The sequence below is a fragment of the Daucus carota genome, chromosome 7, assembly GCF_001625215.2.
Source record: "Daucus carota subsp. sativus chromosome 7, DH1 v3.0, whole genome shotgun sequence".
Classification (NCBI taxonomy): Eukaryota; Viridiplantae; Streptophyta; class Magnoliopsida; order Apiales; family Apiaceae; genus Daucus; species Daucus carota.
Genome location: NC_030387.2, coordinates 29,182,638 through 29,207,316, shown reverse-complemented (window position 1 = coordinate 29,207,316; position 24,679 = coordinate 29,182,638). Strand labels below are relative to the sequence as shown.

The 24,679-nt window shown below is 34.1% G+C and overlaps 3 protein-coding genes across 7 annotated transcripts; 1 reads left to right on the top strand and 2 right to left on the bottom strand.

The window, feature by feature from the left end:
* Positions 1-893: 893 nt before the first annotated feature.
* LOC108196169 (phospholipase D gamma 1) lies at positions 894-13,431 on the bottom strand. 2 transcript variants are annotated; one of them, XM_017363324.2, is made up of 11 exons: positions 13,317-13,431; positions 11,302-13,078; positions 9,084-9,200; positions 5,374-5,568; positions 4,943-5,191; positions 4,785-4,853; positions 4,542-4,689; positions 3,058-3,206; positions 2,684-2,857; positions 1,796-1,993; positions 894-1,409 (listed from the first exon to the last, which is right to left on the bottom strand). In XM_017363324.2, the coding sequence occupies exons 2-11, from the start codon at positions 13,018-13,020 to the stop codon at positions 1,116-1,118; spliced, it is 3,312 nt and encodes a 1,103-aa protein (XP_017218813.1). In that variant the 5' UTR covers positions 13,021-13,078; positions 13,317-13,431; the 3' UTR covers positions 894-1,115. The 2 variants fall into 2 exon arrangements, with proteins under 2 accessions (XP_017218813.1, XP_017218812.1); XM_017363323.2 differs by having other exon boundaries at positions 11,302-13,420.
* Positions 7,265-8,453, top strand: LOC135147775 (uncharacterized). Its single transcript, XM_064081310.1, has 2 exons — positions 7,265-7,918; positions 7,997-8,453. The coding sequence occupies exons 1-2, from the start codon at positions 7,265-7,267 to the stop codon at positions 8,279-8,281; spliced, it is 939 nt and encodes a 312-aa protein (XP_063937380.1). The 3' UTR covers positions 8,282-8,453.
* Positions 13,432-17,740: 4,309 nt separating the features above from the next.
* Positions 17,741-24,292, bottom strand: LOC108195934 (putative disease resistance protein RGA3). 4 transcript variants are annotated; one of them, XM_064082202.1, is made up of 4 exons: positions 24,171-24,292; positions 23,807-23,895; positions 21,831-21,912; positions 17,741-21,428 (listed from the first exon to the last, which is right to left on the bottom strand). In XM_064082202.1, exon 4 carries the CDS (start codon positions 20,904-20,906, stop codon positions 18,147-18,149), a length of 2,760 nt encoding a protein of 919 aa, XP_063938272.1. In that variant the 5' UTR covers positions 20,907-21,428; positions 21,831-21,912; positions 23,807-23,895; positions 24,171-24,292; the 3' UTR covers positions 17,741-18,146. The 4 variants fall into 4 exon arrangements, with proteins under 4 accessions (XP_063938272.1, XP_063938273.1, XP_063938270.1 ...); XM_064082203.1 differs by having other exon boundaries at positions 23,807-23,886; positions 24,171-24,291; XM_064082200.1 differs by having other exon boundaries at positions 23,807-24,281.
* Between the last annotated feature and the right edge of the window lie 387 nt (positions 24,293-24,679).

The following is a 24,679-nucleotide window of genomic DNA, read 5'->3' as shown; positions in this document are numbered from 1 at the left end:
TTTGTATAACTATGAATGTGTATCATGCACTAGTGTTGATCAGATATGCACATGTTACAGGAAGAAGCAGCACCAGTGCACCACCTCTGAGGTTCAAATTCCAAAGTGAATGAAGATTGGCCAGATTGTGCATCTTTAACTAATCTGAAATTTGTTTAATTTCCGACATTATTTTTTATATAATCTAGTATACAGGAAATGGGATGCCCCTCGGGTTGGCTTGTTTGTTCTGTCAGTATGGAAGGTGTGGGTAGGCTGTGGTGATATAAAGCCGTGTGACCTAAAGCTGGAGTGAAATTTGTTGGTTTATATTTGTACAAATTAGGATCCATCTGAAAGACGAGCTTCTCAGTCCATATTTCAACTCTTCTCCGTCCTTATTTCGCAACTTCGTTTCTACTGGATCTATAACAATCAAGAGCAAAACAGAGAATAATAATTTTAAGTCGACATCACTTGATGAATAATGTGTAAAAAATTAAAAAAGTAATTTTCTTTTTGCCGCAATAAAATGTAAACTTTTAAATGGATCATTAATTAAATCCGTATTCTATTTTCCTTGGTCCTCTGGCTCTTTTCGAGTAATGCCATCTCGGTAGGATTTTTTTGGCATACACTAACAATTGCTTTTTATTTATTGCTTTTTATTTATGTGAAATGATTGTATTAGTGGAGAATTTTGTGCATGCAGAGGGACAGCATTATTAATTAGACTACAGCTAATAGAAATTCATCACCTACCTAAAAAGTGGTTTTTAGTCTGTATCTGAGCATACAATATCCAATTTGAAAAATATATAAAACGAACATATTTCCTTTTTCTAGTTTGTAGAAAACAGTAATTATTCGGCCAATGTAATCCTCATAGAAGCCATAAAATATTGGCAATTGGCACCACTAAAATGATTGCATTCATTTCTTATAAAATTTATATAATATCTACCTTGATAATCCAAAAAAATGATATAAATGTTATGTATGCTGTAATATCTATACTTGATTGCCACAGGACTGAAGAAACTATACAAGCATTTGCTCTAAAAGATAACAAGTCTTGCAAATTTCTAAACAAAAAATGCTACAAAAGGGCGGTTGTATATCTGTGAATTTCAAAATCAAATGGTGACATTTTCTTGAATGCCCATAAATGTACCAACTATACGCCCCCCTACATCTAAGAAAGTTTCACATCCGGGTAGGGGTTTCACCTTTCCCTTCCTTTCTACTTCAACAGGATACTTTAGGAGATGCCCCCTCATATCTGTAGCCTCATCAGCTGCAAATGTCTTCCAATTCAACTCCCCCATTAATTTCACTCGTTTCACACATTCTAGAGATTCCGGTCTTGTAAAACAGTCCTCCACAGTGCCAAGATGCTCTGCCCATAGTGACATTCTATATCCATATATCTACACATCAAACACATCCAAAAATATTTAGATGCTGACATCAAAAGTTAATTCATGCTGCTTCAAAAATTTATGCATCTCAATTAAATAATCAGAAAAGTTTGGCCTTTACGTTGAATACACAATCTACTTTTTTTGCATAATTTGTTAAATGGTGACATCCTTCAATTTTTTGGAATGAGAAGATTTGATTTCTTATTTAATTTAATATATATTAAGCATAGAGGTGAAAATCAAACTCTAAGCTTGGGGAACCTTATATCTCAACTTGACTTTCTTAAATAATAAATAAATTACGCAAACTATAAATTAACTCCTGACAAATAAAACTATAAATTTAACTACAATACATGAAGATGATGGATCACATCAGCTCGAGCGTTTACCTGTCCGTTGGGGCTTGAAAGTCTTTTCGCCCATGTATGATGAGGTTGGTATGCTCCCATAGCTATCTCTGTGTCTCTGGTACCCTCCAAGGAACGTTGATTGATATTTGCAGACCCTAATATGACGTATTCATCATCTACTATCATTCCTTTAGAATGAACGTAAATCATGAATCTTCGGTTTTTCCGACAAAGTGCCTAAATCAGTACCACATTAATGAATTTTGCGTTCAGTTGATAAACACCAAGGACATATGCAAGTTAAAATCATAAAATGATGACAAGACTCGAATTACAGCTGAGGATATAGCTCATGTACACTGGCATAGTAATTTAAATAAATAAGTAAATTTTCAGAAAATAAAGATATGTCTTGAATGTAACAAAAAAAAGTTCAAATCCACTTGGCAAAAAGAAAATATGACATTTAATATTGTTATCACCCCTTAATATTTTTTGAACTATTCATCATTCATTTGTTGCTAAATATGAACTATCGATCATATTCATGAATATCTCCAATTTATTTACTATAATTATAAAAAATCACTTTTGAAAGGAACTCATGTTACTTGAGTATAGTATGTGTAAGAATAGATAAATATCTTGCACCAGCAAGCCAATCACAATGCAGACAAATAAATTTAGAGTTGAGTATTATACTATCACCAGTAGTTATAGGTAAAGATTGAATTCTCTAAAATAGATTAAAAAAAACATAAATATACTAAGGGCTACGAAATGGGCTGCACGATGAATGACTTCATTTAGGTTGTAGATAAAAACTCGAATAGGCATCAACTTCATTAAGGTAGCAGAGTAATGAAAAAGTTCCCTATAGAAAGAACAAGAACAGTAATTTGAAGGAACATGCTTAAGAGTAAAAACCTGAGGCGTTCCTGCACCGGGACTCACAGCAGTTGAAGAGTCTTCTTCGCTAAATTCTTCCCGATTCCCTAAACAAAAGAAGTTTAAATAATCTTCTGGTGAAAATGCATCTTCAAGTCCAACTTCCACTAGAGCCTTGTATATTGTTTCATACATCATTTGCATTGTTTTGTGCTGTAGAATAGAAAAGCGCATAAAAAATTTGCAAATCACGACACATATGACATATAAAGTTAATAGTGGAAGTATGAATAAAAAAGTTAACGAGAAGGCTTCGTACAAATTAAACAAGTCAAGCTTACAAAATTATCAACCATCATGAGTTGTAATTTTTCCTATTTTTAAACAAAGATGATTCAAAGCAAAAAAAGTACCTGCCAGTACAATATTGCTTGTGTGGGAGCACCTGTTGGATTACCTTCTGGCCACATAGGGATAACAATATATACTGCGAACCTTTCATGAGCTTTGATTTTATTGGCAATTTTAAGGGCGATCTCCATTGGAATCAAATTATTAGCACCTGAAGATATACAGTATATAGTTTGTTAGTGCAATGTTATCAACCATAATGAAGTGAAGAAACGCAAGTATTATTAAACGTTTTTACCTTTAAAAGTCAAAATGAACAAATACATTTTACAAGAAAAGATTCACAAGTGTCTGATGAAACAACTTTGTGCGCAAGCTTTGATGACCTTGTAACAAGCTTCCAGTTCCTCAAATTCACATGCTAACACTATTCTAACCTATACCACCAAAAATGTCCCCTCAAAACACCTATAATATTATTCTAAAAATTTTAGTGCACTGAACTCCACAAAAAGTCATCTCCAACCAAATCAAAAGAGAAAGGAAAGGGTCATATAGTAATTATCGGTATATATGGTTGCAGGCAACACCCTGGAAAGACATTGTATAAATGTCCCCATAACCTAGGAAGCATGGGTGCGGGTGCGGGGATACGTAAATTCGTGAATTGAATATATGGGGATACGGGTGCGGCGGGATACGGTAAATAAAATAATATTTTAATTTATATATGTATATTATATTTAATATTTTGTTAATTAATAAGAACTTTCATTTAAAATACAGTATTTTTAATTTAAAAATATATTATTTAAATTCTAGCTCGGGTAACATTATTGTAAAAGATTATCTTATGCTTATTTACGGTAGTTGTTTATTACTAGTACCTCTTCTTTGGAGGCAACCATTCAGCTTTTAATAATAATAGTATTAGTCAAACTCGGAAAGCGGGCTGCCCATGTGACTACTCCCCTGCATGTACAATAGTATTACTTTTGCTTCTTCCTAGACACTGAGATACGTACGTAAAGTCTAGCACTCAATAATTCAAATTCACATACACACTTACATAACATATAAACACACAAACATAAACATACATATACACATAGATATTCATCTCCCTCGTCCCCCTCGTCAATCTCCCTCTCACTCCCTCCCTCCCTCCCTGCCGCACCCCCTATTCCGCACCCCCACGAATCCCGCTAAAGAAATACGGCGACACGCCAGGTGGCGCACTCCGTGCGTATGCGGCCGCACCCCGCCGCACCGGGTGCGCAGTGCACCACCTGAGGGCCGCACCCCTGCTTTCTAGCCCATAACACTTTTAAACAATAAAACAAGTGTTGTTTTTTATGCAAGTAACTATTTACCTGCACATTAAGGACCATAACTAATAATGTATGATTTACACTAGGATGTAGAGAAACATTTGGAAGGCTAAGTATGACAGAAGTAGCTTTTGTTCACTTCAAATAAAATTTAACATCAAATTGTAAATTTTACATATCCGCCGGTTATTACTGTAGGAAAATTAAACGCTTACCTAAATCCTTGTATGAAGTCCAGTTAAACGAGGACCCAATAAAGTATTGATTCTCAATATAAATGAAATGTTGGGCAGCACGGATGGCCTTTACATATGCGGAGTGTATGCTCATATCAATAAGAACATTCTTCCCACAGACCAAATTCTGTTACACTACAAATTATTAGTAAAATTTCAAAGGAATAAAACATAATGCAAGCTTTTAGATCCAATCAAAAATTTAACTTATTTCTAGCCCACCTTGTATGTGGCTTCTTTTGGGTCCTTCGGAAATCCTTTCACAGAATTTGAATCAATTGAACGAAATATCTGCAAAAGAGTTTATAATATGATACACTTGTGCAAATTAATTTTGGTTAAATGATCTAAGCTCTTACAACAAATTAGTTACAGAATACCTGAACATGCCAACCATTAGGATCGTTGTCGCTAAGGTATGGAGCATCAGACATCCCCAAGATATCAGGCATTCTTTCTATTCGGAGTAAAGAATCATCATATGATATCTTTAGCTTTTTAGTGACACGGGGCTTTGCAGCCTTTAACCAACGCTCTTCGAAGTTGGTCAGAACATCATATGCTGCTGGTCCATCAATTTTGCAGTGTAGGTCATGCCATGGCTCTCTTGGAGTGCCAACAACATTTGCCTGTTAAGGAAAAATGACACATTCTGATAACAGATCATAAGAGGATTTAAATATCAAATGCCAATCTGTATGACCAGAATTGTTATCTTATCATGAATAATACTGACACGTGAATTTCTGATAAAGTGTTTACTACATGGTATGAAAAGGATGTCTTCAACAAATAACAACAATGATTTTACCGCAAATGTTGGGTTATGATAGTCATCCTTATGCACTGTCTGCAATGTGCTAAAAATAGGGTGCTGTGGAGTGTCATATCTCCCGTCGCATAGATCAAGCCCCCCCAGAAAAGCTAATATTTTTCTTTTACTTCCTCCAGCATCGGTATCGACTATTACAGTTTTCTGATGGTGTGTATAAATTGTTCCCACTTCCTGAGCTCAAAATAACCAAACAATTTAAGTTATCTGCAGAATTTTCTTTACTTGAGAAGCAAAAATCATTTATGATAGAACTGCAATTTGCGAAGAAAATTACGTAACACTTTAAAAGGAGAAATTTTTAGCACAGGATGCTGAAAAACACATATAAAAAAGGGTATGGGTATAACAAAAATCAATAAGAATTGTGGAGAAGTCACAGCAATTTTTTTTGCAGAAGTTGATAGCTAATCTTTCAGATTAAGAAATAACTAGCACACATCACCGTGAGATATAGTTTTACTCATTCTATAAATTTAAATTGGTGAAATATTAGGATCTGCATATCTAATCTTTCGATTTTGGCAACATGCTTAGAAGGTGTAAAAATATCATAGACTGAAGCAGCATCTTGAACTGTGGGTATGTGTTCAGCTGTCAGTACTTCACAGCATATAAGCATAGTATTTCAATTTTCATATAAGCTATCTAATACACCTTTGAAATAATAATTTAGTAATACTTATCAACAGGCCTATAAATATGTAAAGTTTGAGCCCCGAGAACCAAGTACTGAAATCTTAAACAGTAAAAAGTTTGAATTTTCCATCTTTACAAGGTAGCTACCAAGAAAATCAATTTATTTATGTTGTTGACTTCCTAATCAACTAAAGCGTTTAAATACTTGAAATTTGAGCATGTGGGTCTGATAAAAAGAAGCTAAATTAAAATGTGAACCACTAAGGTTCAACAAATTTATAATGGGTTTGAACAAATTTATATTGGGTGGCTCAACATATAGAAGATAAAAAATTATTTATTTCATCCAATTTAAAAGTCACTCTTCCATAAATACAGTATATAACATGTAGTATGCTGAAGCTTGTTAAAATTATTGAACCACAAAATATAAATGTCACGTGATTGGAGAAGTGCATGAACAGAAAGAATAGAAAGTGATAATAAGTTCATCACATAACTGAAGAGAAGTGCTTCATCAAATTTTGGACACTTCGAATCTCAAGGAGCGTTAAGAATTGGTTGGAGCCTAATCGAAGATGTTTGAACAGTTAAAAATAAAATATTATGTTTGTGGATTATCTATTAGTTAGTCACGGCAAGAGACTTGCTTCTATTTTAGACTTTAGTGCCTGTCGTTCACCACTTATAAGGACAGGGTTCCTAAAGTTTAGTCAAGTAGGTTTATGTGTTGTTGCCTATATAGGTTTGTTTATGTTCCTCATTTTAATATGTGGAAGGGATAATTAATTCAAACGTCCCTGAACTATAGGCTGTTTATTGTCTAGGTCCCTATCCTATTTTTTTCAATATTGCGATCCTTAAACTTTCAAACTTTTCTGATTCGCATCCTTCCGTTAAAAATCAACTAACAGACGTTAGTCAATGCTTATGTGGCAGATCAAAAAATAAAATTAAAAAAATTAAAATCCGAGCTGTCATCTTTTAAAACCAATTTGAGTTAAGTCAATTTAAGTCTAAAAATAAAACATCCACGCACCTAACACTCGCTAAGCAGCGTACTAACACACGAAAATTAGGGTTCTAGAGCGATTGGGGATTTTCTTTATTCACTAAGCTGGGGTTCGATTGACAGCGATCCTTCTATCTTATGAGGTATGTACAGACATACAAGATCATATATATACAAGTATATACTTTTCTCTTATTGATTGTGTGTGTATGTGCAGGGATGGGGATTTACTATGTCAATATTCGAATTCATCATGGGGGAGTGTTTACTTACAAGAATCGCATACGGCTCTATGAAGAAGGTAAAGTAGAACTAGTTTACTGCCAGAGCATAGATACAATATGTCTTGATTCATGTGAGGTGAGAGATATTGATGGTGGACAGTGGGTTGTTGATATAGCCAAAAAAACATGTTCATGTAGAAGATGGGATTTATCAGGCATTCCTTGTAGTCATGGTTGCCAATCTTTGTTTGCAATGAATCTGAATCCAGAAGAAATGGTACATGAATGCTATTCCAAAGTTGTTTACATGAAAGCATATGCAAACATGCTTAAACCAATGAGAGGAAGTTTATATTGGCCACATACTCCGTATCCAGATATTCTTCCCCCAAAAGCAAGGAGAATGCCTGGGAGGCCTAAAAAACACAGAAAAAAGGAACAAGGGGAGCCTGGTGCAGGTGTAAAGTTGGGGAAAAAAGGCATCAGGATGAGGTGCAGCTTGTGTTTGATGTATGGTCATAATAAGTCCACTTGTTTGACATCAAAGGAAGAATGTGATGAAAGACAGAGGCAAGAAGCTGAGGCAAAAAAGGCTCAAGCAGCAGCAAAGGCACAAGCAACAGCAGCAAAGGCACAAGCTACAGAAAAGGTATTTATAAATTTTTTTAAGTTAAGACATAAAAATCTTTTTAACTACATTGTACTTTTTTTTTGCTTCAAATTGCAGAGGATGAAAAAGGCATCAAGTCAAAAAAATAAGAACGAGCAACCAACAATTGAAGGGGGACAACCTAAGAGGAAGAGGGTAAGGCCACCCAAAGCAAAAAATGTTGAAGTTCTACCTCCACCTCCTCCACTTCCACCAGCCGGTGTAGGTGTTTTTATGTTAAAAGATGGTCACACATATTTCTCAACAACAAGAGAAACAATCAGAGTCTCATCACAACCAACTGGAAGTGTTTCTGATATGTCATCCGCAGCAAAGGCCAAACCAAGTTCTAGCCAGCCTTAATGAAACAGTTTCATTTTGATGTTCACAACTGAAGTAGTTTATCTTAGCTTTTGGATGTTCAGTATTACTATTTCTAAGTGTTGATTTCAGTTGTGAATTGTGATCGTTATTTGTCTTCCACTTTAAAACAGAAGTATATTTTGGATGTTAATTTAAATGTGATATTGCTGAATGTCTGATTTTTGTTATGCTCATAATTATGCTAATTTTTAATTGCAATTCGAGCACAATACAAATAAACAACAAATTTTATGAGATATTAAATTTTATGAGAAATTGCCACGTAAGCACTAGCCACGTCAGCTTTAGCCACATAAGCATCTGCCACATAAGCATTGACTAACGTCTGTTAGTTGATTTTTAACGGAAGGATGCGAATCAGAAAAGTTTGAAAGTTTAAGGATCGCAATATTGAAAAAAATAGGATAGGGACCTAGACAATAAACAGCCTATAGTTCAGGGACGTTTGAATTAATTATCCCTATGTGGAATGTATAAATAAAGTAGTTATAGTTGTTTTGATTTTATTATTTTCTGCATCACATATTAGAGAGAAAAGTCAACAAGAGTAAACTTAAATTTCAAGTGTGTATTAAATAATTCAAAACCCAATCCATGAGCTTGAACGTTTGACCGTCATTATAACCTTAGGAAAAACATTACGCAAATCAATCAAATCAATCAGGGTGATTAAGTGTACACATTAATTTCTAGTTATAACCATGAAAGTGTTTCTATTTATGTAAATCAAATCAATCAGGGTGATTAAGTGTACACATTACGCAGAATATATGTAACATACCTGCTTTCTAGCCCAGCTATGACGCTTTCCAGCAGCACGAGGACAGAGTAAGACTTGAACAGAAGAGTTCTTAAAGAAACGTCGAGTTTCTTCATCATGGGTTGCCATTATCCCATCCTAAAAAAAATTCATACTTATTATTTCTAGCAAAGAGGCAAACTAAGATACTCTTGAAACAAAATTAGTTGAAAAAAACATACTAGTGAAACAAATAAGCAGATACTTTATAATATTGTTTCAATATTACCTGATAATAATTGTGTATAATATCAATGACAAAATGTAAAAGTATATTTAGTCGATAAAAAGATAGTGTAACTAAAATTTTGAATGCAGTAATGACTAATGACTACAAAAATTTACATATACCAAAAAGAATAAAAATATATCAGTTAATCATTAAAAGTTTGTTTTGCTACAAACATGAAGAACTTCTATGTGAGCAGTCTTATCTAGCTCAACATACAACTGCATATCAAAGATTCTAGATGCAGTGACGAATCCCTGTCAATTGTCATCCTTTGTTAGTGGGTATTGGAATAGGTTAATTGATGATTATAGCCTGCAAAACTCTTCAGAATAATACACATAACTAAACAGACACTACATGTCTACATAATACACAAAGAGCACTGTGATAGCAAGGAACATATGGCATCAGTGCTATGAGTAGTTGAGGAGGCAAAATAATGACTTATTTTTTAATGATGATTATTGATACTGGAGCTTGCAGGACTCATTGTAGTACTAGCATAAGAGTTTGTGCAGGCTTAAGTGTTTTCAATTTGAGGAATAGACCTGTAGTCTCCTTACCTCAAAATAGAATTTTGACAAATAAATAAATAATATAAATACTGTTCTCAGTTATGATAAGCCCAACCTTTTGTACTATTTCCCCCTTCCTCTATACAAGATGAGGTTTCCAGATCCTTGTTAAGTCCAGAAGTAGGTTTCCGATAAAAAATCTTCAAATATGTGTTCCTGAAAGCTTAATAGTAGGTTCATAGCTAAAAACAGACCCCGAAATGGTTAGCAATCTAAAATCTCAGCTGCTAACTTAGGCTTTCAAATTAAAGTTTTTTCCTTCCACTTGTGGCAAAATTGAAATCTGATGAAAATTGAAGCAATAGTCTGTATAGATAAAGTCGTTTAAAAGTATTAAGGAGGATGGAGAATAAAAGGCGCAGTTCGGAATGTGGCTTAAAATCAGAGATGATTTCAGCTGTATTGAGAGAGAAAGATTTATTCGTTAAACTAGCCTTATAAATCTTGTACATGGAGAAGTCTGCTAGGATTAACATCAATTTTAGGCCTTCATCATATATGCAATGGGTAAGGACTAGGGACTAAGTTGATACTTTTTCTCCTGGCATCAAATATGTGATAAGAACGGTAAACTACATTATATGGTCTAGGGACCGGCGTCCTGAGTCCATTAAAGAGAATAATTAGGCAAAGCATCTGCCTCAGCTAAATTTAGTGAATCCTACGTTGGTATTGCCCACTCCAATAACTAGAGTCACTACAATTCAACCATGCTCCGAACCTATATCTAGTCAGATGACCAATTCTTAAGCTAGTAATCTGGAACTAACAGGTTGTATACTTCTATAAGAGCTTCAAAAGGGATTAGAGAGTATACGGTACATTCCGGCTCTCCCCTTGGGGGGAAGAAGAGGTTTTGGGTAATCCCAATCTAAGAACATTGCTACACGGGTTGCTGAAATTAATTACAATGTACTACACTTTCAAAAAAAAAGGGCTTCCAACTTTGCATATCTAAAACCCCTTGTTTGTTGCCAGTAATCTAGAAAATGAATAATCACTTCAAGAACTGAACAGCAGTTGAAACATAACACCCTCATGGACACCTCCCACTTCCTACTGTTTGGTTTCAATCCTGTAATTATATCCAAAAAGATAAGAAATAGCATAGATTGCAAACTAATGCTCCAAAAGAATTAATCTCCCTCAAACAATGATCTGCCGTACAATTTTGCAGTACAGGCATCCAATAAGTACAGTAAACAATTAAACATTACTAATACATTTTGCAACAACATAGATATGTTTTAAGTCTTTGGATATAGAGCAACAATACAACATGCAGAATTAGTTACCGAGAATGCATATCATGAGCACCATGTACAATATTTTACTGTGATGCATCTTTTATTATCTTTATCCTTAATAACAACAAATAGGTGCGAGAGCTTACTGTCTTGTAGCCCAAAATGTTCCTTGAGGTTGGATCATCCCATATGAGTAGCAGTACCCGGACCCCTTCTTGTGATTTGGCCTTGAGAAGTTCTCCTAGTGTGCTATCCCCAGTGACAGAAGGATCCCGAACCAGTTGAACTTTGTGCCACACAGACCACCCAGTAATATAAACCAAACGTTGAGCCTGACGAATTGCATCAAATATATCATGCCAACACTTTCCATGGGCATATGGGATGCCATTCTCAAGTTTCAACTTCGGAAGGCTGTCATCAACAACATGAGCATCTTGATATAGAGTTACTATTCCACCTCTCCTAAGTGGGAAGTACGTGCTGGGGACACCTTGGTAATCAGGGCCAGCTCCTACCCCGTAATGATATATGCCTAGCCTTTCCATTGGAGTATACTGAATAGATAAGCTTAATTGAGCTCCAGGCTTGCATATCTTACCATTTGTATTGATGACTGGAAAGTGACCTTGAACTTTAGCTCCAGAGTAAATCTTTTCTACAGGAACAGATACAATACCTATCAGCTGGGACCCAAGTACATCACTATCCTTTATAACAAAGTGCACTTCTGCAGCATGATGTGCCACAGGAACATAAAAGTGTTGCGTCCATACAGGATTTTCACTATTAGACATCACATAAGTTCTTCCAATTACAGCAGTTGTAACAGATATTGAGACATATGGATCGCTCGTAATTGTACTGACTTTCCCTGGTAACTTGCCAAACAGATCTCCTACTGTTTTATGAAACATGTCCATATTTGGAAGATTTTTTGCCTCGTAAATCCAAATATCAAGATTTCCATGAAGAAGCAACACCTTCAAAGAACCTTTACCAGGAGAAAAAGGTACAACCTGCATATTTGGACTCTGTGATGGATATGAAATTGAATGCTCTAAGTATGGGTGTAGTGGTTGAGACACAAGAGCTCCCGTGTAATGTTGACCCAAACTGCTTGCTGAGCCATTATAATCCGTAGGGGCAGAGGGTGCTAGCATAGATGGAGGAGCAGAAGGTTGATTGCTAGACAAATGCATGTGACTCAAGCTATCCTCTATAGGCGGATACATTGAAGTATAAGTCGAAGAATTATTACTATAACCAGGATGCGGTGTTGTCGATCCACTACCAACTGATTCGTTATTTTGTGGGAGCACATGAGAATGACTTTCGGAAGGAGGTAGCAAAGGCCCTGAATGTTGTTGATAATATTCATGATCCGAACCATAATGCAGCGAACTCTGGTGTTGAAAACTTGAGTTAGAAGCCGAATGCTGAAGCTGGTAGTGAAAGGATCCCGAGCTAGAATGCGATAGCGGCGGGGTCGAATGTGGGGACTGATGGTAATTATACTCTGAATTAGGGGGATTCACAGAAGGAGCTGGTTGTGAAGGGTACAAGTGTGAGTAATGGTAATTCTGATCATAAGGAGCTCCCGGATACTGGTGGTACTGCGGTGGAACTGGCGCGTAATTTTGATTTTGTGGTGGAGGCGGGTAAGGCTGATTTTGCGGTGGGGGTGGGTATGGCTGGTAGGATGGCCGGTAAGGCTGATTTTGAGGCGGCGAGTAAGGGTAAATTTGAGGAGGTGGGTATGGCTGATTTTGCGACGGAGGAGGTGGGTAAGGTTGATTTGGTGGAACATGGTAGCCATAACCATATGGGTATGGAGGAGGATTATACTTATTATTATTATCCATGTTCAAATCAAGAACATCAAGAACACTAGTTTCATACAACAGACAATAATATCACAATCTACACAAAAATACAACGATGTCAATCAAAGGGGTTGTACAACAAGACACACAAACTGAGATTTGGAACAGCTAAGAGTCGAGAGATAGATCGTGTAATAAATAAATATTGATTTGTTAAGTGTTTGACAGATTCACAGAAGACTAGAATAATTGTGTGATTGAACGATTCAAAGATATTGACTATATTTTAATGAGCTGCCAATGGAAGAAACCTAACTCAAGAAAAAACGAGCTACCTTCTTGTTGTAGTTGTCCTCGGAGAAAGAGTGATGATGTCCGGTGAAGTTGCTTACCGATGCCGGAATCATCTAATTTTGCATCTGTGAAATATTTGTTATTCTATATAATATTTATATATTTTCGGAAATCTAAGTAATATGCGAGGAATTCTTTTTTTTATATATAACAAATTTATTTATTTTTTTGATAAAAGGAAAAGATAAGAGAAAATGGGAGGAAATAAATGTTTTATTTATAAATATTAAGTAGGTAATGGCCGGTTAAAAAAAAAAAAAAGAAGTAGGTAATGGCCGAATTTAGACAAAAATAGGTGATCACTGAAATATGACGATTTAATCGATTAATAAGATAGTGTTGGAATATTTTTTTTTATCTTGTTTTTTTTGAATTTATATAAGTTTAGAAGTTCGAACTTATTCTTGTTCAGCCACAAAATATAATCACTACTATTTTAAACAACAAGACGGTACACTTTTTTGAATGCAGAAATTTAAAAAAGAGTAGAGTAGAGAGAGGGTGGGGTATAATATTTCACTGTGATAATAATTCTTAATTTTAAATATTAACGTTTCACTGAATACATATATCCACCAAGTGGAAGAAGTTTATCATAATCTCATTACGAGATTTGATTTGTTATACTTTAATAAATATAAATTAGCATAAAAGCCCGTGCGAGGCACTGGACTCTAGTTTCGGTTGTGTTTTAAATAATATCCATGTGTCAATTGTCATCATATTATTTCGAGTATAATTATTACGTTTTATTTTTTGAAAAAATATGTAAATATGAAAAGTAATGTTTGCAACCTAATAGTATTAATAGTAATAAGTACTATATATTTTTTAAAAAAATATGGATCAAAAATTACTTATGACCTAATTTTTCTATATTTAAATTCGTTAGGATAAACAAGCCACTACCATATTATCAACATGTTCAAAATTATATTTGAAATTAATATTGAAATTTTTAAATTTAAAATATATTATACCTCATTAAAAGTATCTGTAATTTATTGTTAAAAATTATTAAATTATTTTATCTAATATAACCATGATTTTTATGAAAACTTGTTCTTAATATATGAATTATGATATCTTGAATCATGATTAGATGAATACGTGTGGTCGGCGTTGTTTTACATTTATTTCTTCTTTTTTGAACGTACATTTGTGTAATAGTTAAGTGATACATGATGGGGCAAATCACTAACACATTTTATTTTAGCATATGCTGCACACACTTTGTATAAATAGAAATTGAAGCATATATTGTAGGTAAAAAGACTTGTACCTTATTTTATTATAAAAGTATCAATTGAACTATTAACCTTATAATTGTATCCAGAAAAACCAGAAAAATTCTGATGTGGCTAACCCTTCTAATTTTTATATCAATTATATAGTATTTCAATGTCTTAGTTTTTTATTGTTAATTTAAATTATTAGATGATTATTACTTTGATACAATTTGTTATAATATTGTCTTGTTATAAAAATTTTAAATTTTTATCGCTAATTTTTTGAGCTTGTTGATTAAGACTTTTAATGATTTTTCATGGAATTGTTATAAACCAGATCTCAAAATGATTTTCTGGAATTTCAAATAGCAAAAAGAGAGTAGATATGAGATAGGCCTCATGAATCTAATAAAAACATGAAATATCTAGTTTAATTAGTCGTGTGATTACATTTTAGCTTTGTGCAAACTCATATTTTTAAATATATATTAATGCTTGTATTTTCTTAAGAGTGAGTAACGTAGCATACCATGTTCAATTGTTAAAGATCAAATCAGCTATTCGATACTTTGTATTATGGAAAAACTATTCTTGATCTAGTCCCGTTTAGTCATATATTAGTTTTCATCATATCGCGTCGAATTATCCAGTTCAGAATTAATTATATTTATTAGTTTAATTTTTAAATGATCAATTAATTTAATTGTGGTCTGGATCATTTTATTTAATTGGTATGTTATATATTGATTGATGGCATATTAAAGTTATAGTTTTAACCTTAATATATATAACTTATTTCTCTATGTTATTTTATTTTAACCAAGTAAAATATATAACTCAATTCTTTTTAATAGTTCTCAAACGTTTTTATTATTATTTGATTGAATTTTGATTAACAATATAGAATTTCCCAAAATTCACATTTATATCACAAGTTATAATATTTCAAATTCATATATCATCAAAAATTACATAACAAAAATATATTTTCTAACACTAAATTTGATGCCTTTGTCACTATTCTTAAATCTATAATTTTTTTAAAAAGATTTATTTACACGTCGAATTCTGAATTCATAAATAAGAATATTCTTTCAGTTATCTAATTTAATGTTCTCCATAATATTGTAATCTCTTTATAAATCACTTTTTATGATATAAAAAAATTAATATGACATAGTCCATGTTGAAAGTCTATCATTTCTTCCTTTCAAAGATGCTCACCGAAATCTTAGTTTTTGTGCTTTTTCCTCGTATTCATGACTTAAAGTTTTTATGATATTGTATTGGTACTCATTTAGATTATTAAGTTAGATTTAAATTTGTTCATTTCTATTCGAATATGAATCATATCTATTTTTAGAAATCTAAATCGTGGTTCGAAGCCGATTATTTAGATTCTTATTCAATTTGAAATTTATCTACGTAAATAATTAACTTATAGATATTAATCTATCATGTAAATAATATATCAGACTTAAGTGAAATAATAACTTGATCTCAAATAAACATGCTATTGATGAAGAGAATATAAATACAACTGTCTTAATGTATGTGTTTAATGCATTTCAGTAAAAGACTAAGTTTGTGTAGCTCAAGTGGATTGGGGGGTGTACTTGTATAGGAGACCAGGAGAGAGGCTTGACATGTCGCCATTATATATATTATATATATATATAAGTAGATAGATAAGTAGATAAGTTAATTTGACATTTAAATAAGTATTTTTAGAGTATCTATAATCATAAAAAGCCTGCGGATAAAAATCATTAATACATATTATAAATCAAAAAAATATAGAGATTATGTAAGAAAACTCACTCCAACCATACTCTTCATTTGTCTATAATCAACTTTTTATTGATGATTATATTTGTCGATCCTCTACATACTGGTAATAAATTTGTAAAAAGATTACACATCATTTATTGCCATATTCAACTGATATATTCTACTTTTAATAATCTGAAATATTAATAATATACTATTTTTAAATTATAATCAACGAATATAGCCAAAACATAATATCTTACAATTTCATCAAATTTTACATAATGTTTAGCCAACGATTATATTCGACTCCATTAGAGATGTGCTTAGGGCCCATCTGTTAAATATGAACAAAATTTTTTGAGTGGCCGGAAAATGATAACTAATCGAAACCAAAGTAATAACTCTTTGTTAATTATTTTTTGGAAATATCTCATTTATATAATTTTTATAAATTTAAAATATTCATTTTATAGTGTTCCACTTCGTTACATTTATTTTAGTTATGACGATCAACCACTATTATATGTTTCATTTAATTTTTATTAATTAATTTACAAATTATGATGACAAAATATTTTTTTTTATCTTAATTCTTTCAATAATAATAAAAATTTTGTATTATTAATACAAATAGAATTTATTATGAGATATTTCAAATGAAAATTATTACTGAGAAGATAGATGAACTCAAAGACATGTTATGTTATGGACCATGCGGAGGGTTCATATTTTCTTAACATCTCTTGTTCAGCTGAGTTCAGGAATGGTTTAGCGTTAACAAATGAGAGTATGAGAGTATGTTATTCACGAGTATAATTTTTGGAAAATAGTCACAAGGAGATACTGCAGTATCTAAATCCTGATTCACCAAATTAAAATACAACCTCATTCAGATATGCAAGTTTACATAAGTTACATCTGGAATATGTTGATCTTGGACCATTCTCTCTTCCGTGTATCATTATTCATTCTTTCAGATTTGGCAAATTCCCGTTGTTCTCAGACATGTGGGCGAACTCCCCAAATTTTCAGAACTGCTTCTCTTCTTTAAATTTACTACATACAAATCAGTGAAAGCAGAGATGACGGAGTAGAGACAATCACCAATTTAAAAAGTTTACGGCCACTCCTCACCATCCCTGATTTAACAAAATTAGATATATCAATTAAACAGTACAAACAGAGATTAATTTAGAGGGAGATAAATCTGACATGAAAAGCTTACCAAACTATACTTGGAATGTATTGAATTTTGAACCATTCTGCCCCTTGACCTTTACTGCATCTGTGTCTCAGAACAGGACACCCAGTTATATTCAATGTTTGAAGGGTATGTGATTCTTCAAATGCAGGCAAACTCTCCAAATTCTTACAATAACCGATGCTTAAATCCTGGAGAGATGGAAGTTTTGCTATTGAATCTGGAAGAGCTTTCACTCCTTCGAAAAATCCTAAATATAAGCGAGCGAAGGCAGGGTAGGCGGTGGTGAACAGGTGTTGCTCAAAGAGCGCAAATGACTTGACCTTTTGCCACCCATAAGGTCTGGCCGAATTAGGTTAGAAGAAGAAGAGAATGGCCACGGAATATAATCCAATTCATCTGAGAAGGGGCCTAATCTCAGATATATACTCAAGCCTGGAGCTGACCAGCTGACCTTTCAACTAAATTTATACCAAGGGCCAGAAATTTTAAGCCCTTGCAGTCAATTATCTCTAATTCGGTCAAAGACAGAGAATTGTTTCGAAGATAAAGAAGATGAGTCTCCTCGTCCGTTGCTGATACTCAAAAGCGATAGAGAGGTTAGTGAGCTACCATCTCTGCTCATAGTTTCCAAACTGCTCAAAAGGGATAAAGAGGTGAGAGAGGTCACTCTCGAAAATAGCAATTCTCGACTTCTTTAAGGATGGAAAATAACTTGACCGGATATTTCTCAACCTTGGACAATCCCAAATTTCCAAACTCTCAAGTTTAGGAAATCCACTCCGAGAACTATCCCCTGTACTTATAACCGCTGCTTCCCATTCTTCTAGATTTGGCAATTTCCCAAAGTAGAGTTGTTTCAATGACGGAAAACAAGTGGGCATTATCTTTCTCAACCTCGGACAATTCTCAATTCGCAACCTCTCAAGTTGAGGAAATACACTTTGGCCACCCCAAAAATCATCTCCCACAACCCTAACTTTTCCCATCCCAGTAATCTCTATCTCCCTTAATTTGGGAAGGTGACCAAGTGGTGGAAGTACTTCACATTGGTTGCAACCTCGCAATTTGATACTCACCAAGTTCAGCATCATTGTAATCCAAGATGCAAACTTCTTTCCTCTAAAACCGTCAATCGTTAATGTTTTCAGATCTGGGTGAGGTTCCAATCCTTCCATCACATCCTGGTCGTTGTCTTCCATTTTGTCTTCATTGCTCCAGTTCAAATGTAAAGACTGAATACTGGACTTCTCATAAAGCTTTGCTTTTCTTGCTTCTTCGGTATTTGCCACCTCGTTAAGGCTATAGAGTCTAACCTCACCTCTAAGATTTTTCAACCCTCCCAGCTGTCCAACGAGACAGTTTTGATCTTTACTCACAACAAAGTAAGGAAGCGTTTGTAGACTAGTCAGCCTTTCTATCCGATTAAACATGCAACTTATACCAGATGTCCTGTTCATGTACAAATGTCTCAGATTAATCAAGTTGCTAAACCCTTTAGGAACCTCATATAGGTTTGGAACTCTCAGTGTCTGCAAGTTGTACAGTTCTGTGATGTCAGTAGGCAATCTAGAGTGGCAGCGTGAAATATCAAGATGTTTAAGATATTTCATCTTGCGGAGCGAAGATGGCAACTCCTGGGCAACCTGATTATCATCCGCATTTAACACCAAAACTTTCAGGTGTGTGAGATAAGGTAACAAATAAAGAAGGATATCTGCCCCGGCATATAATATTTGTACTCTCCCAAAGGCTCTCTTCAGAATTGTTTGTTTGATATTTGAAACCCCATTATCAAGCCTCATGTATAAAGCCTTGCAATCATGACTCAACTCTTCACCTGCCTTCAAAGTTACTGAGTGATCTTTACATAATTCTAGTGCAAGATCATGCACTAGATCATGCATCTTGCAATAAACGATGTTCCCACAGTCATCCTTTTCTTCATCTTGTAACAAAGAATTCCCCAACAGAATCTTGAAGTATTCGCTGCCAATATCTTCCATCAGTGCGATACTTCTTCTTGGGGGCTGGAGGAACCCTAATGCCATCCATATCTGTATCAGTTCATTCTTATAAATGACTGAATCCTTTGGCATAATAGAGCAATATGCAAAACATTGTTTCAATGACAAAGAAGGTAAATTATCATATGATAATTTCAAGGAAGGCAATACACTTTTTGATTGCCATGTTTCACTGCTTTGGATCTCCAACCATTCTTGCTCAGACCTCTTCGAGTATAACAACCCCGCCAATGCTTTTATTGCCAGAGGTAGGCCACCACACCTTTTCACCATGCTTCTCCCCAAGGTCGCCAATGCCTCGGTCTCTAAAACTCCTCCATCTGAATATGCTATTTTCTTGAACAGTTCATAACTTTCATCCTCTGACAATTTTCCCAGCCAATAAAATACAGAAGTTCTCATGGCATCAATGACTTCCTGTTTACGGGTGGTAACCAGAATACAGCTTCCTTTGTCACCACCAATTTCAAGCAAAGAATTTCTCAGGTTATCCCACTTCACCGATTCTTCATTCCAGACATCATCTAGTACGAGTAGGAACCTTTTCCCCTTTAGACTTTTTTGAAGCTCATTGGTCAGTCCTTGGGGATTTTTCAATCCCAAGTTCGTTGAGGTAAGTGATTCTATCATTTCATTTAAAATCTTGATGTAATAAAAATCATCTGATACAGTGACCCACATCCTCTCTGGGAAATTATGAATGGTATCATTACTGTTGAACACCATACGAGCAAGAGTTGTCTTGCCTTGACCTCCCATTCCCGCTACAACAAGGACTTGTAAATCCTCTTCATGTGTTTTGCACACTGTTTGAACTAGGTACGATACATCTTTATCTCTTCCAACTATTATTGACTTGTCTTCAGAGGAAGGGGTGCTGCGGATGTCTCTATCTTGCACCGTTGACCCTAAATAAGCCACAGGCTGTAGTCCCAGATCTACTGCCATTTTGAAAATTTTATCAAAGGAAGCTTGAATGGACTTGATTTTACGAGCCACCTTGAGACGATATAGTAAAGTATTTTTGGAAGGAATGAAGAAGTCTGATGACTTATGGCCATTCTCCACTTTTCTTCGAGTGACTTCATATGCAAGTTCATCCATAAAAACATTAGCAACATTCGCAACAGCTTCAAGTTTGTCAAACCAGATTTTGGCAGTAGACATGATTAAATTCTTGGTATGAGCATCGTACAAGAGAGCCCCGACTGATTCCATGCGCTGGTGGAGTGTGTCGAGATCTTCATGAAAATTCCAGGCCTGGACAACTTCCTCTGCTGCTAGTGAAACAAGCTTGCCCAGCAATCCGCTAGCCAAATCAGCAACAATAGCCTCGCCCATCTTTTCTTGTATTGATCACTGGTATAATTCTTGAGATATATTTGGTGAGATGATAAAAATGTAATTTGGGCTATAACAGTTTCTAAATCAAGTGGCAAATTGCTACATCAACCTTTGTTTTGCATTTTAATATTGGCTGATCATTCTTTGTTTTCCACCACTCAACCAGTCAACCTAATAATTGTCTTATCCATATCCCATCCTATCTAGATTTTCTTTGCAGAGCCAATCTTGGGTTCTCTCCCTCAGTCATTTACATGAAATCCTAATTTTTATTCAATTTTTCGATCAAATCCCTAACCAATTATCGGAATCAAAATCCCTCGATTCATATATATCGACACCTCACTCGCAAGAAATCAATAAATTCCAGGCGCTGGTGGAGTGTGTCGAGATCTTCATGAAAATTCCAGGCCTGGACAACTTCTTCGGCTGCAAGTGAAACAATCTTGCCGAGCAATCCGCCAGCCAAATCAGCAACAATAGCCTCGCCCATCTTTTCTTGTATTGACTGGTATAATTCTTGAGATATATTTGGTGAGATGATAAAAATGTAATATGGGCTATAACAGTTTCTGAATCAAGTGGTACTATAGATTAGTTGCTGAATGAACCCTTATTTTTTTTCATTTTAATATTGGCTAGTTGATGCTATGTGAATTTTGATTAATTTGTTTGACTTTATTTATATATCTATTCATTCATGTGTTTACTCCAGAGACTTTGCCGGATTAATTAATGGATTGGTTGGAGCAAACTGCAAACATATGATCAGGACTGGCAAACACGTTATAACTGAGACCAGCACATGGATTCAATAAATTAAGAGAAAATGCCAAATTAAATAGTGAATACATGCTAACTACTTCTCTTGGTATGCTCCATGAACAGTTCAAAAGTATATGCATTTCTATTAGAACATACCGGCTATCCGTAAGCATGACTTCTGCATCGCTTATCCTATAGTTCCAACTTCCAAGAGTTGCACCACGAGATTATTTGGTCACTGAACTTGAAAACACAAAGATATGAATGAATAAAAAGATGTCGTGTAAAAATGACAGAAAAGCGGGAATTTAGTAACCCAGTAATTTTTACGCAACAAGTACACCATTCTCTAGAAATGAATTATTTTCATCAAACAAATAGGACGATCACAAGCGGTCGCTACAATGTGCTATGTTATTTATGATATATTCATTATGTCATTTTCTCAGTTTCTTGAAACAATCTTATAATCTGAAACCCCAATACGTTTGTCGATCCCAGAGTTTGGTCCTATTACAGAAAAAACAGACTCGAGGATTAAATATATAAAACAAACTCTCTACTCTCTGCGATTTCCAGATATTTGATGTGACTGTAATTTATCAGTATATTAAAAAAGAAGAATATCTTCACGCATATATGATCACATTAAGAAATCTCACACTCTAGGTAAAACAACACAATCGTAAACTGTGAACATACATAGGAAGAACATTGATAGTAAACTTCAACCGCAATTCAAAAATATGAAAGACTATGATTTATTAAACGAACATGTTAATCAGTAACAAGAAAGAGATAATGTTTAAAGTAATGATCCAGTTATTATTCTATATCCATCAAGCACAGTATTGGCCTGGTAAATAATGCAACTTCGTGTCTGTATGGGATGAATGGAAGGAACGCACATTATTGTCAGATTATGCTTTTTGATGTGTATGTCATTCTTCCCAGTCATAATACAGTTGTTACTTGTTACTGCCAAGTCTCATAAATTTCATGAAATAGATTAGCAGAAAATTTAGTAAACATCATATATATACAAGTTTTTCAAAAACCTGATAAAACTCTCCCGTTCATGTTGAGTTTCTCCATTTCCACATCTGGCATTTTTGTAATCCTTTTTTTTGAGTTATTTGCTGTGACAGGTTACCACATTTTGTGTGCTGATATAGATGTTTTACAACTTCCTTGTCTTTCTTAGAATGCTTGCCGGTGGAGACTAATTGTTTGACTTAACAAAATTAATACAGATTGCATATAGGACTATAAGCAAACAAACAGGTCTTAAAATTGAAATTATGTATATCTATATGTAGTACTTGGAGGTATGAGTATCTCTATGGAGTTTTTCTGGGGTCTGCTTAGTGTTGAGTTCATTTGAAATCCAAACATTCAAATATTAGTATAAATTTAAGAATTTAAAATGACAATTCAAATCCTATAATTTGAAATTCATCATTTGAAATTAAATCCATGTTTCCAAACGGCCTCTAATGGTTATCAAAATTCATGTTATAAGTGAGAAGATTTTGGGAGTTTTACTTTATATGATGATTTTAGTCAAATAAAGTAAAGTTAATATAATAAAATAATATTTTATATTATATCTATATTTTTTAGAAAAATATTATAAGATCATTAAGGTGATATGTACCGTACATTTTTATACAACATAAGCAAATACTATTTTTTTAAACTAACACATGAACTTTGTTCTCAACTACATAGGCTAAAATTCTTTTCCAAGATCATCATTTCCCGAATCTATAACTCGAGGCTTAACTTAAAGAAGCATTTATTGTTTATAAGTGAAAATTATTTATAAATAAATAATAGCTTTTATTTTAGATGTTACCCAAGAATTTTGTCAAACACTTAAAAAGCGTGATACAAAATCCTCCGTAACCATAAATTTACCCAAGAACAATATCCATAACAAATATGAAGGTCCTAGGCGACAAAGAACTGTAACTCGAATAGTTTGTTAAGTTTGGAACATCACTGAAAAGCGTCCTAGGCGATTTTCCTAAGCACGATAAAAGAAGAATGCACATTGAAATTATAACAACAGTTGGAAGACGGCAAAGAGTACGGAAAAAAGAAGAAGCAGAGGTCGATCAAGAACATACCAGGTTCAAAGAACTCCATCACCCTTTCCATGTTTGTTTGTAGAACCAGCAACAGCAGATACTGGATAACCCTCTTCGAACTGCTACAACTAATTCAGAAAAAGAGAAATTGTTAAAATTAAACTAATTCATAGAACAATCATGCAGGACAAAATAGTTATATACAGACGCTGTGTAAACTAACTCATCCATCGATTGGGAGAGGGAAGACTAAAGAATATATGTATCTGCTTGTATGAATGAAGAGAGAAAACCTTTTTCCAGAATTTAAATTCAAATTGAAAAGGAGAATTTGTGAGATAGGAAGTACATATCAGTGCTGTGTATGAGAATATATGCAGTATCCAGTAGTAGCTTATGTTACCCGGCAGTTGAAACTTGTTATTAACTGCTGCTGTACTATCCGGTGTTACTTTGCACGTGGATGCAGATTTAATGAAATCAATAGCATGATATGTAATTAAAACGGTGATGAAGGATAGTGGTAGTAATAAGCCATGAAAAATGGGAGGAGAAACTATCTATTTATAGATTTATTGTTATGATATATGAACTAGATTTAATGTAACATTGTTGAATGGATCTTTGTTAATAGTCAACGCATTTTAACGATAGTGCAAGTAATTTTGAGTTATTGAAAGTTACTGCAATTTTATGATACAATTGTAACTTTTTTTAGTCTAGTTACTCAATTGAAACTTTCGGTATAGTACAACAATGAATTAGCCCTAATTACCCGATCTCATTGTATGCCAACACTTGGATTCTCTTACTGAGCTCAGTGAGCTCTGTTTTTTATTCCTACAGGGCATTCTTGACAAAGGAGTAGACAATTATAATGACATTACTGCACTTGATTATTCATATTTCATT